At 44.3% G+C, this 15,768-nt stretch overlaps 1 protein-coding gene across 6 annotated transcripts in view; it reads left to right on the top strand.

Moving 5' to 3' along the window:
- Nucleotides 1-15,768, top strand: part of LOC102180342 (zinc finger protein 501) — a 95,112-nt gene that overhangs the window by 76,452 nt on the left and 2,892 nt on the right. For 3 of the 6 annotated variants that reach the window (XM_018063514.1, XM_018063513.1, XM_018063511.1), the window contains exons 2-4: nt 2,934-3,024; nt 9,024-9,351; nt 15,413-15,539. In XM_018063514.1, the coding sequence (XP_017919003.1) occupies nt 9,319-9,351; nt 15,413-15,539 (160 nt within the window). In that variant the 5' untranslated portion in view covers nt 2,934-3,024; nt 9,024-9,318. Of the gene's footprint in view, nt 1-2,715; nt 2,795-2,933; nt 3,025-9,023; nt 9,352-15,412; nt 15,540-15,768 lie in introns of all 6 variants that reach the window. The other 3 variants (XM_018063512.1, XM_018063515.1, XM_018063516.1) reach the window with 3 other exon arrangements.

The following is a 15,768-nucleotide window of genomic DNA, read 5'->3' as shown; positions in this document are numbered from 1 at the left end:
TCCTGACTTCTGTGGTGATTTCTTGATCAGAATCCTCGTCCATCGTAGCACTGATAATCTTTCCATAGAGAGCTGAATGTAATGGGCCTTACAAGAACTGTAAAAGGCAGTCCCTTACTTGCAAAATACTGATTTCAGAGACAAAGCAGCAATGGAACCAATTGAGAAAAATGGTTCTTCTTGTCTAGGCCTTTTTGTATAACCAAAGACATGTTTATCTTTTCCCAGGGTTAGCAGCTTTGGCAATGGCAACCCACTCCAATACTCTTGCCTGGAAAATCCCATGGATGGAGGAGCCTGGTAGGCTGCAGTCCATGGGGTCGCACAGAGTCGGACACGACTGAAGCGACTTAGCAGCAACAGCAGCAGTAGCTTTGTAATCAGGGGAGTCCTGATTATCAACCAGACTGCATTTGTACAACATGGTCAGAGGGTTTGGCGTAGTTGATAAAGCAGAAATAGATGTTTTTCTGGAACTCTTGTTTTTTCTGTGATACAACAGATGTGGGCAATTTGATCTCTGGTTCCTCTACCTTTTCTAAATCTACCTTGAACATCAGGAAGTTCTCATTTCACATACCGTTGAAGCCTGCCTTGGAGAATTTTGAGCATTACTTTGCTAGTGTGTGAGCTAAGTGCAATTGTGCAGTAGTTTGAGCATTCTTTGGCATTAACTTTCTTAGGGATTGGAATGAAAACTGACCCTTTCCAGTCCTGTGGCCACTGCTGAGTTTTCTAAATTTGCTGGCATATTGAGTACGGCACTTTCACAGTGTCATCTTTTAGGATTTGAAATAGCTCAACTGGAATTCCATCAACCCTACTAGCTTTGTTCGTATTGATGCTGCCTAAGGCCCACTTGACTTCGCATTCCAGGATGTCTGGCTCTAGATGAGTGATCACACCATCGTGATTATCTGGGTCATGAAGATCTTTTCTGTACAGTTCTTCTGTGTATTCTTGCCACCTCTTAATATCTTCTGCTTCTGTTAGGTCCATACCATTTCTGTCCTTTATTGTGCTCATCTTTGCTGAAATGTTCCCTTGGTATCTCTAATTTTCTTGAAGAGATCTCTAGCTTTTCCCATTCTGTTGTTTTCCTCTATTGCTTTGCATTGATCGCTGAAGAAGGCTTTCCTATCTCTCCTTGCTATTCTTTGGAACTCTGCATTCAGTTGGGTATATTTTTCCTCTTCTCCTTTGCCTTTTGCTTCTCTTTTCCCAGCTGTTTGTAAGACCTCGTCAGACAACCATTTTGCCTTTTTGTGTTTCTTTTTCTTGGAGATGGTCTTGATCACTGCCTCTGTCCATAGTTCTTCAGGTACTCCGTCTATCAGATCTAATCCTTTGAATCTATTTGTCACTTCTACTGTATAATCGTAAGGGATTTTATTTAGGTCATACCTGAATGGTCTAGTGGTTTTCCCTACTTTCTTCAATTTAAGTCTGAATTTGGCAATAAGGAGTTTATGATCTGAGCCACAGTCAGCTCCCGGTCTTGTTTTTGCTGACTGTATAGAGCTTCTCCATCTTTGGCTGCAAAGAATATAATCAATATGATTTTGGTATTGACCATCTGGTGATGTCCCTGTGTAGAATCTTCTCTTGTGTTGTTGGAAGAGGGTGTTTGCGATGACCAGTGCCTTCTCTTGGCAAAACTCTGTTAGCCTTTGTCCTGCTTCATTTTATACTCCAAGGCCAAACTTGCCTGTTACTCCATGTATCTCTTGACTTCCTACTTTTGTATTCCAATCCCCTATGATGAAAAGGACATATTTTTTTGGTGGGTGGTAGAATTAACCTATCCTTTTCTGCCTTAAATCCTGGTGCTCACTTCTCTTTACTAATAAATGTTCTTTGTAGTGTTGCTATATGATAGTCTTAAATATATAGTAAGAATGTACATATTTTTACTGTTGATATTCTCAATATGATATTCTTACTTGTAAGAATAGGTAAGAATATGTATTAGATATTCTTATTAAGATATCTATCTTAAGATATTCTGAATATGGTATTCTTACTTTTTCTGGAATGTAAATTACGATCTGAAGGCTCAGCAGTAGAGAACATTTATTGATTATGTCCACAACTACCTAATGCTTGTTATGAGGATGCGGCATGATTTATTTAGTCTCTCAGTGATAGATACCAGGTTGATTATTCTTTGTTACTATAAAACAGTCTATACAAAATATCTTTGTTATTACAAACGATTGCTCTTATTATTAAATTAAAATGAAAAGTGACCAAGTTAATTTTCTGGTATTAGAATTATCCACTATCTTTGTCACTGGATTCCTCTGACTCAAATAAAATCAGTCTCTAACATACTTTCTAAATTGATGGAGTAATTTCTACTCACTTTAATTGGGGTATTATCTTCACTCAGACTGGGTTGGGATCCTTGGAAATTCCTCACTCTTTATAACTTTGTAATTCCAATTTGGGCATGAGATGAGACCTCTTTGGATCACTTGGTCTTTGCTGACAAGTTGGTCCTTTCTCTAAAGGGATCATCTGGTGGCAGCTTTTGGATTGAATGAAGCTGCATGTGAACATGTCTTCTATTTACACAGAAAGAATATGGGACTTTCCCCCAGCATGACTTGCCTCCTGAGTAGTTTCTAGGCCATTAAGCTTTGTATGCACACCTCTTTGAGATCGAAGTCTTAGCTCCCTCCACTGAGTACTCTGACTTCTGCTGTTTCCTAGACTGGATCCTGAAACTCCTGGTGTAGATTGACATTCCTGTTAGCGTGGCGAGGAGCAAAAACAGAAATATGGGGCGTGGGTATGTATGTATATCTTCCTGGTTCCTGGGACTTTCCAGATAGACTGAGAGGAAGTATTGTCAGTGTCTGTGATACTGATGTGGCGTGCTTGGACCTTGTCACCTGGGCTAATGCTTCCATTGTCTTTGTTCTTTACAGGTACAGGCAGTAAGTCCAATACATTCTCAGCAGTAGACTTGCTTCTGGACCTGCCTCTGAAGTCAGAGCCACGCGTACCATCCTGATCCTGGTAAGCATGTTTGGCTTTTTTTGACTTATTCACTACTATCTTTGTCCTTTGGATGACTCTGGTTATAAACCCAGGCCACTGGCCGATGAAAACCTTTCTTGCGTCTTTGTTTCTCAGCATCTTGTCACTTTGTGCTGATTAGCAGTGACCACTGTGTCTATGTTGTGCTTTGTGTGCTGGGTAGGGAGAACATCTTTTTCCAAAGATGTGGGCTCAGAAAGTTCCCTGTAGGATATTCAGTCATGTATTTAATAAACTTTCCTTTTATGTTTATAATCTTGTGAACTATTCAAGTTAATCTGTTGGGAATTTTACATTCACTGTTGAATAACAGTTGAAGTGATTCAGTAGTTGTAGGCTACAAAAGAATCTGTTGCAGGAAGGGAGACCCCTTCCATGGCTTGAGTGGGCTCTTGTCTGACACTCAGAAATGAATTGTCTGAGGAGACACATGTGCAGAAGACTATTGGGAAGGGGCATCCTGGCTGAGAGCAGGAGGGCAAGGAAACCCAAAGGGACTGCTCTGCCACGTGGCTCACAGTCTCAGGTGTTCTGGTGATGCGGTTAGCTTCTGGTGTGGCTCCGGCCAGTCATCTCGCCTGGCCCATAGCCTGACTCGGGGGCCTTCCTGGTGACGCGAGCATCTCTCAGCTGAGGTGGGTTCCAGTGAGAAGGTCTTTGGAGGGTCGGTCGCCTCCTCCCTCTTTTGCCCTTCCCTGAGTCTCCCGGTTAGTTTTCGGGTTAGTCTTGTCCTGCAGTACATGCTCTTTTTTGAGATTTCCTCTTGTGAGACAACTCAGGTAAGTGGGCCTGGCCAAGATGGGGGGTTTTGGTCAACAGTTCCCTAGCAAAAACTGTTGTGTAAATATTCAGAGATGTTGCTCTGAAGTCAAATAACATATGACTTTTCCAGATTTGGGGTTAGATGGGTGAAATCCAATGCCGCTTTGAATTCTTTTCAATACCCCAGTTTTCTAATCATTAAGGAAGGAGCCCTGAACCTACTGCAGCATCTTTGGTGATTGGAGGGTGACTGCTTTACAGTGTCATGATGGTTCTGCTGTACAGCAAAGTGAATCAGCCATACGAATACACACGTCCCCCCAATCCCCCAAGTCGTCATGGAGCCCCGAGCTGAGCTCTCTGGTGTAACAGGTTCCCACTAGCTCTCTGTCTTACACACGTAGTGTATTCATGTCAAATGTAATCTCCCAATTCATGCCCTCTCTCCCCTTCCCCTCCCCTCATCCACTCTCTGTGTCTGCATCTCTTATTTCTGCCCTGGCAGTAGGTTCACCTGTACCATTTTTCTAGATTCCACATACTTGGGATGATTGTCTTTCTCTTTCTGACTTCACTCAGTATGACAGACTGTAGGTCCACCTACATCTCTACGGATGACCCAGTTGTGTTCCTTTTTATGGCTGAGTAAACACTCCATTGTGTGCATATACACATAACACCTTTATCCATTCATCTGTTGATGGACATCTATAGGTTGTTTCCATGTCTGAATGTTGTAAAGAGTGCTCCAATGAACATTGTCTTACACACACACACACACACACACACACACACACACATAGATCTTTTTGAATTAAGGTTTTTTTCAGAGCATATGCCCAGGATTGCTGGGTCATAATGGTAGTTCTATTTTTAGTTTTTCAAGGAACCTCCATACTGTTCTCCATAGTGACTATATCCGTTTACACTCCCACTAACAGTGCAGGACGGTTCCCTTTTCTTCACATTCTCTCCAGCACTTATTGTTTGAGGATTTCTTGATGAAGGCCTTTGTGATTGATGTGAAGTGATACCTCATTGTAGTTTTGATTTTCATTTCACTAATAATTAGTGATGTGGAGTATTTTTTCCATGTGCCTCTTGGCCATCTGTATGTCTTCTTTCAAGAAGTGTCTATTTAGTTCTTCTGCCCATTTGTTTGCCTTTTGATGTTGAGCTCCATGAGCTGTTTATATATTTTGGTCTAACTTTTTCTTTCTTCATGTGGGGCCCTAGTTGCAGCACATGGGGTCTTCATTGCTTCATGCTGAATCTTTTCATGTGGCACATGTGGCTAGTTGTGGCATGGGGGCTTAGTACTTGTGGCACTGGGCTTAGTTGCTCTGCAGCATGTGGGGTCTTAGTTCCCCGACTGAGGATTGAACCCACATCCCCTCCATTGCAAGGCAGATTCTTAACCACTGGACCATCAGGGAAGTCCCTATTTGTGTATTTTGGAGACTACTCCTTTGCTTCTTTGTTGGCAAGTATTTTCTCCCATTCTGAGGGATATCTTTTCTTGTTTGTGGTTTCCTTTACTGTGCAGAAGCTTGTAAATTTAATTAGGTCCCATTTATTAATTTTTGTTTTTATTTTCATTACTGTGTGAGGTGCTTCAAAAAAGATCTTGCTGTGATTTATGTCAAAGAGTGTTTTCCCTAAGTTTTCCTCTAAGAGTCTTTTACAAGTTAGTATTACATTTTAGATCTTTAATCCATTTTAAGTTTGAGTATCGTGTTAGGTAGTGTTTTTCTTGTTTTTTTTTTAAGGTAGTGTTTTAATTTCATTCTGTCTAGTTTTCCCAGCCCTGCTTATAGAAGAGACTTCTTTTCTCCAGTATATGTTCTTGCCTCTCTTGTCATAGACTAGGTGACCCATAGATGTGTAGGTTTATCACTGGGCTTTCTGTCCTGTACCATTGATTTGTATTTCTGTTTTTGTTTCAGTGCCATACTGTCTTGGTTACTATAGCTTTGTACTATAGTCTGAGGGCGGGGAGCCTGATTCTTACAGCTCCATTTTTCTTTGTAGTTTGCGGTAGCTCTTGGGAGTCTTTTTGCTTTCCATACAAATGGTAAATTTTTTTGTTCTAATTTTGTGAATTAATTTTGCCCGGAGAAATATCAATAACCTCAGATATGCAGATGACACCACCCTTATGGCGGAAAGTGAAGAGGAACTAAAAAGCCTCTTGATGAAAGTGAAGGAGGAGAGTGAAAAAGTTGACTTAAAGCTCAACATTCAGAAAACGAAGATCATGGCATCTGGTCCCATCACTTCATGGGAAATAGATGGGGAAACAGTGGAAACAATGTCAGACTTTATATTTTTGGGTTCCAAAATCACTGCAGATGGTGACTGCAGCCATGAAATAAAAGACGCTTACTCCTTGGAAGAAAAGTTATGACCAACCTAGACAGTATATTCAAAAGCAGAGACATTACTTTGCCGACTAAGGTCCGTCTAGTCAAGGCTATGGTTTTTCCTGTGGTCATGTATGGATGTGAGAGTTGGGCTGTGAAGAAGGCTGAGCGCCGAAGAATTGATGCTTGTGAACTGTGGTGTTGGAGAAGACTCTTGAGAGTCCCTTGGACTGCAAGGAGATCCAACCAGTCCATTCTGAAGGGGATCAGCCCTGGGATTTCTTTGGAAGGAACGATGCTAAAGCTGAAACTCCAGTACTTTGGCCACCTCATGCGAAGAGTTGACTCATTGGAAAAGACTCTGATGCTGGGAGGGATTGGGGGCAGGAGGAGAAGGGGACGACTGAGGATGAGATGGCTGGATGGCATCACAGACTCGATGGACATGAGTCTGAGTGAACTCCAGGAGTTGGTGATGAACAGGGAGGCCTGGCGTGCTGCGATTCATGGGGTCACAAAGAGTCGGACACAACTGAGCGACTGAACTGAACTGAACTGAACTGAATTTTGTGAAAAATGCTGGTGGTCATGTGATAGGGATTGCATTGAATCTGTGGATTGCTTTGTGTACTTCAGTCATTTTCACAATATTGACTCTTCGCATCCAAGAACTTGATGTATCTCTCCACCTCTTTGTGTCATCTTTGATTTCTTTCATCGGTGTTTTATAGATTTCTGAGTACAGGTCTTTTGCCTCCTAAGGTATGTTTATTCCTAGGTATTTTATTTTTTCTATTTCTGTGGTAAATGAGGTTATTTCCTTAATTTCTCTTTCTGCTCGTTTGTTGTTAGTGCATAGGAATGCAAGAGCTTTCTGTGCATTAATTTTGTATCCTGCAACTTGAAGATTCATTGATTAGCTCCAGTAGTTTCTGGTTTCATCTGTAGGATTTTCTGTGTCTAGTACATCGTTACAAAAGTGACACTTTTACTTCCTCTTTTCCAGTTAGTATTTCTTTTATTTTTCTTTTTGAGTGCTGTGTCTAGGACTTCCAAATCTGTGCTGAGTAGTAGTGGTGAGAGTGGACATCATTGCCTTGTTCCTACTCTTAGCAGAAGTGCTTCCAGCTTTTCGCCTTTGAAAATGATGTCTGCTGTGGGTTTGCTTTATAGTGTATACATTGATTGATTTGTGTATATTCTTCAAGTGCATCCCAGTTTTTCCTTGCATCCCTGGGATAAATCCCACTCAGTCAAGGTGTATGATCCTTTTAATGTGTTGTTGGATTCTGTTTGCTCGTATTTTGTTGAAAATTTTTGCATTTATGTTCATTAATGATGTTGGTCTATAATTTTTTTATATTTGCTTTCTTGTCTGGTTTTGGTATCAGAGTGATGACTTTCATAGGACAAGTTTGGGCGTATTCCCCTCTCTGCAATTTTTGTTAGGAGTTTGATAGAATTTACCTGTGAAGCCACCTGATCCTGGACTTTGTTGGAAGATTTTAAATTACACCTTCTATTGAATTACATGTGGTTCATCTGTTCATATTCTCTAATTCTTTCTGGTTCAATCTTAGAAAGGTATACCTTTCCAAGCATTCGTCCATTTCTTCATGCTGTCCATTTTGTCCTCATAGAGTTGCTTGCAGTAGTTTTTATGATCCTTTATATTCCTACAGTGTCAGTTTTAATTTCTCTTGTTTCATGTCTAATTTTATTGATTTGAGTCCGATCCACACACACCCCCTCTTTTTTTTTTTTTTTGGTAAATCTGGCTAAAGGTTTATCAGCTTTATCTTCAATCAACTTTTAGTTTTATTGATCTTTGCTGTTGCTTTCTTCATTGCTATTTCACACATTTCTGCCTTGGTCTTTATGATTTCTTTTTTTAATTTAAAAAAATTTTTGGCTGTACTGGGTCTTTGTTGCTGCACGAACTTTTTCTCTAGTTGTGGCAAGCAGGGGCTACTCTCTAGTTGTATCGCGGGGACTTCTCGTTACTGTGGTTTCTCCCGTTGTGGAGTGTGCGCTCTAGGCATGCAGGCTTCAGTACTTGCAGCACGTGGGCTCAGTAGCTGTGGCTTGCAGGCTCCTGAGCATACAGGCCCAGCAGTTGTGGAACACAGGCTTTGTTGCTCTGCAGCATGTGGGGTCTTCCTGTGTCTCTTGAATTGGCAGGCAGATTCTTTACCACTGAGCCACCTGGGAAGCCCCTCTAATTTCTTTCTTTATACTAACTTGAGGGGGATTGTTCTTTCTTTAGTCTCTTTAGGTGTAAGGTTTGGCTGTTTCGAGATATTTCTTCTTGATTCTTGAAGTGAGGTTGAATCACTGAGGCAGCATTACCACTTATCAAAATGGCAGACAGGCATTCCCTGGTGGCGCAGTGGGTGCGCGGCATGTGAGTTCAGTCTCTGCTTCAGGAAGATCCCGCAGGCTGTTAGAGCCACTAAGCCCGTGCGCAGCAACAAGAGAAGCCAGTGCAATGAGAAACCCATGCCGAGCAGCTACAGAGTAGTCCCCGCTCTCTGCGACTAGGGAAAGGCCATACACAGCAGCAAAGACCTACACAAGCAAAAGTAAAAAAATAATTAAATAAATTCGGTGAGGAGTTAAAATACTGTCGTCGTTTCGTCACTAAGTCGTGTCTGACTCATTTGTGACCTCATAGAGTGTAACCCACTAAGCTTCTCTGTCCATGGGATTTCCCAGGCAAGAAAGCCATTTCCTTCTCCAGGGGATCTTCTCAACCCAGGGATTGAGCTCACATCTGTATCTCCTGCACTACGGGCAGAATCTATACATGTAGGCAGAGGAGTTTTAACTCACTGTTTTATTTGTTTAATTCAGTGTTTTATTCACTGCTGTGAGAACCACAGTGCCCAGAGGACCCCGAGCCAACAAAGGCACGTGAGCGTGGAACCAATGAAGGTCCAGGAGAGGGCCATTTCTGTGTGTACCATCGTGTTGGGACAGGACTTCCCGCATCCTCCTAGTGGCGATCTGTTTCCTACTCAGAGGTTCCAGAACACTGGGTCGGTTCCAAGGTGACCCAGACTGAGAAGGAGACGTGAGCAAGAAAAGTCACTGTGCCTGCTTCACAGAGACAGATCTGAAGCACTAGGCTGCTGCACCTCGGAGTCCGATGGCGGCGGCGACACTGAGGGACCCGCATCAGGTAACCCTCGTCCTCTGGGCCCTCACCCCACCAGACACGAAAGCCCAGGGTGTGGGGCACCTGCTCACATGCCTGCAGCCCTGGGATCCAGGATGTCGAGGTGGTCATAGGTCAGGCCCTGTGTCTGGCAGACAGTGATGGCGTGTGGGAGCGGGTGGTGGGCAGAGGGAGCCGCAAGTATAGCAGCTTGGAGGTTGGACTGAGCTGGGAGCATTCAGGAAACCTGTTTCTTTAGGGAACAGGGAGTTAAAATGAAATGGCACCTGGACTGGCAGGCTCAGGGGTTATTTCTTCATTCTGAAAACCCTGGGGACTGTTGGAGAATTTCCGTGAAGGAGAAATGTGAAGTTTCCCAGGAGGTTCTTTAGATGGAAAACAAGCTTAAAAGGGTTGATAACAGTGAAACACAGGGAGATTGAGTCCTGTGGCTGAGGACTGAATCTCCCAGGGTTTAGGCAGCTGGAGGTCTCTCTGCTCCAGTGTGAGCAGAGCAGAGCCCCTGAAGCTCCACCCTGGTTGCCTGCCTCCACTTCTTCTATCTTGTCGTTCCCACACAGCTGAAGCACTTTTGGAATCTTCACAGTAAGGGGAGGGTTTCCAGGGCTCACTGATTGCAACTCTATCTGTGTGGTGTCAGGGCCCTGGAGAAACATCAGGACAAGGCTGGAGGTTACTATATAGAAGTGTTCCCAATTCCAGAGATCAGTAAACTGAAGTGTTCATGGGCACACGTACCAGTATGTCCAAGATGCTTGAAGGTGAAGCCAGCCTGGCAGTATTCAGGGAAATGTCAGTCTCCTTCTGATGAGAACAGAGCAGGGAGGTAGGACTCAGACCTAGAATATGGGTGTTGATTTTGGAGGTGGTAGGAATAAGGGGAGATTTGGACCATAAGATGGAGCTGACCTTACCTTACCCTGCCCAGCATGTTCCATCTTAGGTGAGAGGGTGAGAGGAGGCTGCCACACTAGTTCAGGTGGGATGTGTGTAAGACACAATTGTGGAGGTGAAGTTGTTGGATCTTTGTTCACTTGCTGAATCATGTCCGACTCTTTGCAACCCCGTGACTGCAGCACACACTGTTTCCCTGTCCTTCACTGTCTCCTGGAGCTTGCTCAAACTCATGTCCATGGAGTCGGTGATGCTGTCCAACCATCTCATCTCTGTCACCCCCTTTTCCTGTTGCCTTTCCCAGCCTCAGGGTCTTTTCTAATGAGTTGACTCTTCACAGAAGAGGCCAAAGTGTTGGAGCTTCAGCTTCAGCATCAGTCCTTCCATTGAGTATTCAGGGCTGATTTCCTGGTTCCTTCAAACCAGGATGGACTGGTTTGATCTCCTTGCAGTCCAAGGGAATCTTGAGTCTTCTGCAACACCAGTTTGAAAGCATCAATTCTTTGGCACTCAGCCTTCTTTATGGTCCAATTCTCAAGCGACTACTGGAAAAACCATAGCTTTAGCTCTGTCTGTTGGCAAAGTGATGTCTCTCTTTTTACATATACTGCCTAGGTTTTTCATAGCTTTTCCTCCAAGGAGCAAGCAAGCATCTTTTGATTTCATGCCTGCAGTCACTGTCTGCATTGATTTTGAAACCCAAGAAAACAAAATCTCTGTTTCTATTGTTTCCCGATCTATTTGCCATAAAGTGATGGGACCAGATGCTATGATCTTTGTTTCTTGAATGTTGAGTTTTAAGCCAGCTTTTTCACTCTCCTCTTTTACTTTCATCAGGAGGCTCTTCAGTTCCTCTTTGCTTTCTGCCATAAGGGTGGTATCATCTGCATATCTGAGGTTACTGATACTTCTCCTGGCAAGCTTGATTTCAGGTTGTGCTTCATCCAGCCCAGCACTTTGCATGATGTGTTCTGCATGTAAGTTAAATAAGCAGGGTGACAATATACAACCTTGACTCCTTTCCCAGTTTTTTATGTTGTTGTTGTCTTAAAATTTTATTTGGCTGCATCTGTTCTTGGTTGGACATGTGGGGTCTTTGCTGTACTGCATCTGGTCTTGGATGGACATGTGGGATCTTTGCTGTTGCAGTGAACCAGTTCAGGCTTAGTTGCTCCAAGGCATGTTGGCACACGGGATCTTAGTTTCCTGACCAGGGGTCAGCCCTGTACCCTTTGCATTGCAAGGCAGACTCTTAACCTCTGGACTACCAGGGAAGTCCCCCTTTCCCAGTTTTGAACCAGTCTGTTGTTCCATGTCCGGTTCAAACTGTTGCTTCTTGACCCGAATACAAATTTCTCAGGAGGCAGGTAAGGGGGTCTGGTATTCCCATCTCTTAAAGAATTTTCCAGTTTGTTGTGATCCACACAAAGGTGTTAGTGTAGTCCATGAAGCAGAAGTAGACTTTTTTTTTTAATTCCCTTGCTTTTTTTAGTGATCCAACAGATGTTGGCAATTTGATCTCTGGTTCCCCTGCCTTTTCTAAATCCAGCTTGTACATCTGGAAGCTCTCAGTTCACATACTGCGGTGAGTGCAAATTGTACAGTATTCGAATGTTCTTTGGCAGTGCCTTTCTTTGGTATTGGAATGAAAACTGACCTTTTCCAATCCTGTGGCCACTGCTGACTTTTCCAAACAAATTTGCTGGAATATTGAGTGCAGCACTTTCACAGCATCATTTTTAGGATTTGAAACAGCCCAGCTGGAATTCCATCACCCCCACTAGCTTTGTTTGTAGTGATGCTTCTCTCAAAGGTCCACTTGACTTCGCATTGCAGGATGTGTGGCTCTAGGTGAATGATCACACCATCGTGGTTATCTGGGTCATTAGGATCTTTCTTGTATAGTTCTTCTGTGTATTCTTGCCACGTCTTAATCTCTTCTGCTTCTGTTTGATCCATACTGTTTTCTGTCCTTTATTGTGCCCATCTTTGCATGAATTGTTCCCTTGGTATATCTAACTTTGTTGAAGAGATCTCTCTAGTCTTCCCCATTCTATTGTTTGCCTCTGTTTCTTTGAAGGTTTTCTTATCTCTCCTTGCTGTTTCTCTCGAGTTCTGCATTCAGTAGGGTAAATCTTTCCTTTCTCCTTTGCCTTTTGCTTCTTTTCTCAGCTATTTATTTGTAAGGCCTCTTCACAGATGTTTTTGTCTTTACAGCTGAACATGGGGGTCTCCATTCACAGGGTGGAGCAGTCAGTGGAGGGAGTGGGAACAATTTCAGTTAGGATAGCGGGAGTTTTGTTTTGGGCCATGTTTAAGAGCCTGATGTGTTTCAGAAAATATAGAATGGAGGTATCCAGTTAGTTGGAGGTTATAAAAATGTAGAAATCTGAGACAGTTCAGCATTAGACCCACATAGGTGGTGACCACTGAGTGGAAGGAACTCAGTGTCACATTTAGGAAAGGGAATTCTCATCCTTGGTATTTTTACTCTCAGGTCAGAAAGAACAGGTTGAGTGTTAATTCTGCATCTCTTTCTGGGGCACCCGGTTGGAGGAGGTGGCATTTGTGGGAGGAGGGGACAGTCTAACAAGTGGCCAAGACTACCAAGGGAAGAGTGGACTGTGGTGAATGCAGAGGCCCAGCAATGATTGGGGCAAAGGGACCCTGAGGCTGGAGCTGCTCTTGTTCAACATTTTCTTGACTCACAAGAACTTTGTGGTGACCTTTCATGGAGCCTGATGTATTTCACTCACACTGCTAGATGAGTTTAGAGGTGAATGGGGACATTTGTGCCCATGTAATGGGCAGAATTACATCCCCTGAAGCTTTTAAGTTGAAGTGTTAACCCCCAGGACCTCAGAATGGGACTGTATTTGGAGGTAGATTTTTAAAGAGGTAATTAAGTTAAAGTGAGGTGATTAGCACGAACTACTAGTGTCTTTGTAATAAGGAAGTTAGGATTCAGGTGTAGAGGAAAGACCATGGGAACTCACATGGAAAGTACCGGTGAGTTTTAATTCTTAATAAGCCAAAGATTGAGACTGCAAATGTTTCAATAAGGGTAGTAGGAAAGAGAAGGGCTCTGATAGTAGGGGACGTCAGTGCATGCATGCTCGGTTGTGTCTGACTCATTGCAACCCCATCCACTGTAGACCACAAGGTTCCTTTGTCCTTAGGATTTCCCAGGCAGTATTACAGCTGGTAGTCATTCCCTTCTCCAGGGGCTCTTACCAGACCAGGGATCAAACCCATGTCTCCTGCATTGGCAGGCAGGTTCTTTACCATTGAGCCACCAGGGATCCCCAAAGGAGCATCAAGTGCAGACAAATTAGGAACAGGGCTATGGGAAATCTTAAGATCCACACATGGTTCTGGGTACCTGAGACTGAAGCACAGATCAGAGGCAGGCAAGGGGGGCTGGATTTTAGGCTGCCTCAGATGGTTGGACTTCCTGGCTCAGACGGTAAAAGCATCTGCCTAAAATGAGGGAGACCCGGGTTCGATCCCTGGGTCAGGGAGATCCCCTGGAGAAGGAAATTGCAACCCACTCCAGTACTCTTGTCTGGAAAATCCCATGGACGGAGAAGCCTGGTAGGCTACAGTCTGTGGGGTCACAAAGAGACAAACACGACTGAGTAACTTCACTTTCAGGTGGTTGGGTCTTGCACAGGGCTGTAGCAGTAGGGGGTTCTCTTTATCAAGGCCTCTTAAGCTGTGTGATGAGTCAGAGAGACAGTTGGGACACCTGTGCCTGCAGATGAGAGATGTGCACGTGGAGAGGTCGTGGGAGCTGATGATTCCACATCCTCAGCACTGGACTGACAAGTCAGGTTGAGCCCATGTGATTGTATCTGGGAGGTACCCTCTGGGTTCCCCAGGGATGGGGCCTGGCTGGCAGGGGTTAGGCGCCCCCAGTGGGGCCTTGCACTTAGATGATATCTATTGGCCCACTTGCCTTTTACAGCTGAGGACAATATAGTGATTCCTGGGATGTGAAGAGAGACTGATATTAGTGGCACCAAGGTCCTGGGCAAATGTGGTCATTTGTGAGAGTCATAAGGCCTGGGGTGGTCCACTACATGGCGCTGAGCTTTGAATGTGGCTTGGGTGAACAGAAGAAGGTTGTGATGGCTGAGAGTGCAGCCCAGAAGTGGAGAGGGCCACGTGTGTCTAAGAGCAGACATGTTCTGAATGCAGAGTCTGAGGCAAGGACCTGCCCCTAAGTAATGAGGCCTCCAGAGAAAGATCTGGGGCTTCTGCAGCTCAGGAAGTCATGAGAAGTCCCTGGGAGTGTTTGATTCCTGTTTGAATTGGCAAAGCATACTCTGGATGTTTTTTGCCTGGTTGTGGTATAAGCCTAAAAATTAAAGATTAAAACCAGTGTTTAAGTGCTGTGTTGTGAAACCATGAGGACTTCAAATGGCCTGAGTGCTGGTTCTTCTCACTCTGCTCCTGCACATAAGGTCTCCTAACCCAACAGTCTTCTTTCTCACAGGGATTAAATGGACTTTCTGCTCATCCCTTCTCAGGTGGCTTCAGTTCCCTGCCTGCCCCTGGAGGATCATTGTTCACTCTTTTCATTCATGTAGCTCCACTCTGGCTCTGTGAATGTGTGGTTTCCTCATCTCCCAGACTGAGTAGATGATTAATAAATTGCTGTTGATCTCATCTGACCAACATTAGGTCTCAGGTCTCCTGTGTTTGGTCATCTCTATAACCATAGGACATGATCTCATCCTCCCCGCTGGGGTAAAGTAGGACATGATTGAACTACCATAATTTATAGGGACACCAAAGAGGCACTTACGCTATAGGGTGGCCAGATGGTGGCCTGGGACATGCGGCTGTGGTGTCTGCAGGTGTGAGGGACGTCCTGTATTAAGAAGGGTGTGCATTTGCAGAAGGAGTAAGGCTCAGGGCCCCAGTGTGAGACATACGTGGTTTGTCCACAAGTCAGGGACATTGCCTGAGAGCTGTACCATATCTTTTTGTCTATGTGCCTCCTCTTGATGACTTCTGGCCCCAGTGATCAGTGGGGCCATTTGCAGACAGTGGTCTGGTTTCATCTCCCCTGAATTAGAGAGAGGGTGGGCATGGGTATATGTGTCAGTGATGGGTTGTGGTCTTTGGGAGAGTTTGTGATTTCATCTTTCCCCCATCATGGCAGGGAAGTGTGACCTTTGAAGATGTGGTTGTGTACTTCTCCTGGGAGGAGTGGGGTCTCCTGGATGAGAATCAGAGATGCCTGTACCACGATGTGATGCTGGAGAACTTTGCGCTCGTGACCTCACTGGGTAAGGCCCTCACACCCACCCCAGTACCTTGTACTCAACTCTGCTCACTTCAGACACAGGTTCTGCCTCCTTTCCCCAGTTGCCTGGCTAGTAGCTACTAAGGTCAACAGGGCTGGGCTAAGCTACCTCTTCATGAGCCTGCCACCTCTAACTGTGCTGCCAAAAAATACAACCACTGTCCCACGCTGCTGTTCATAAAACTCACGCATAGCACTGAAATGTCACTCAG

This window comes from Capra hircus, chromosome 18 (assembly GCF_001704415.2).
Source record: "Capra hircus breed San Clemente chromosome 18, ASM170441v1, whole genome shotgun sequence".
Lineage (NCBI taxonomy): Eukaryota > Metazoa > Chordata > Mammalia > Artiodactyla > Bovidae > Capra > Capra hircus.
The sequence above is the reverse complement of the archived record's forward strand: the minus strand, read 5'-3'. Positions and strand labels throughout refer to the sequence as shown.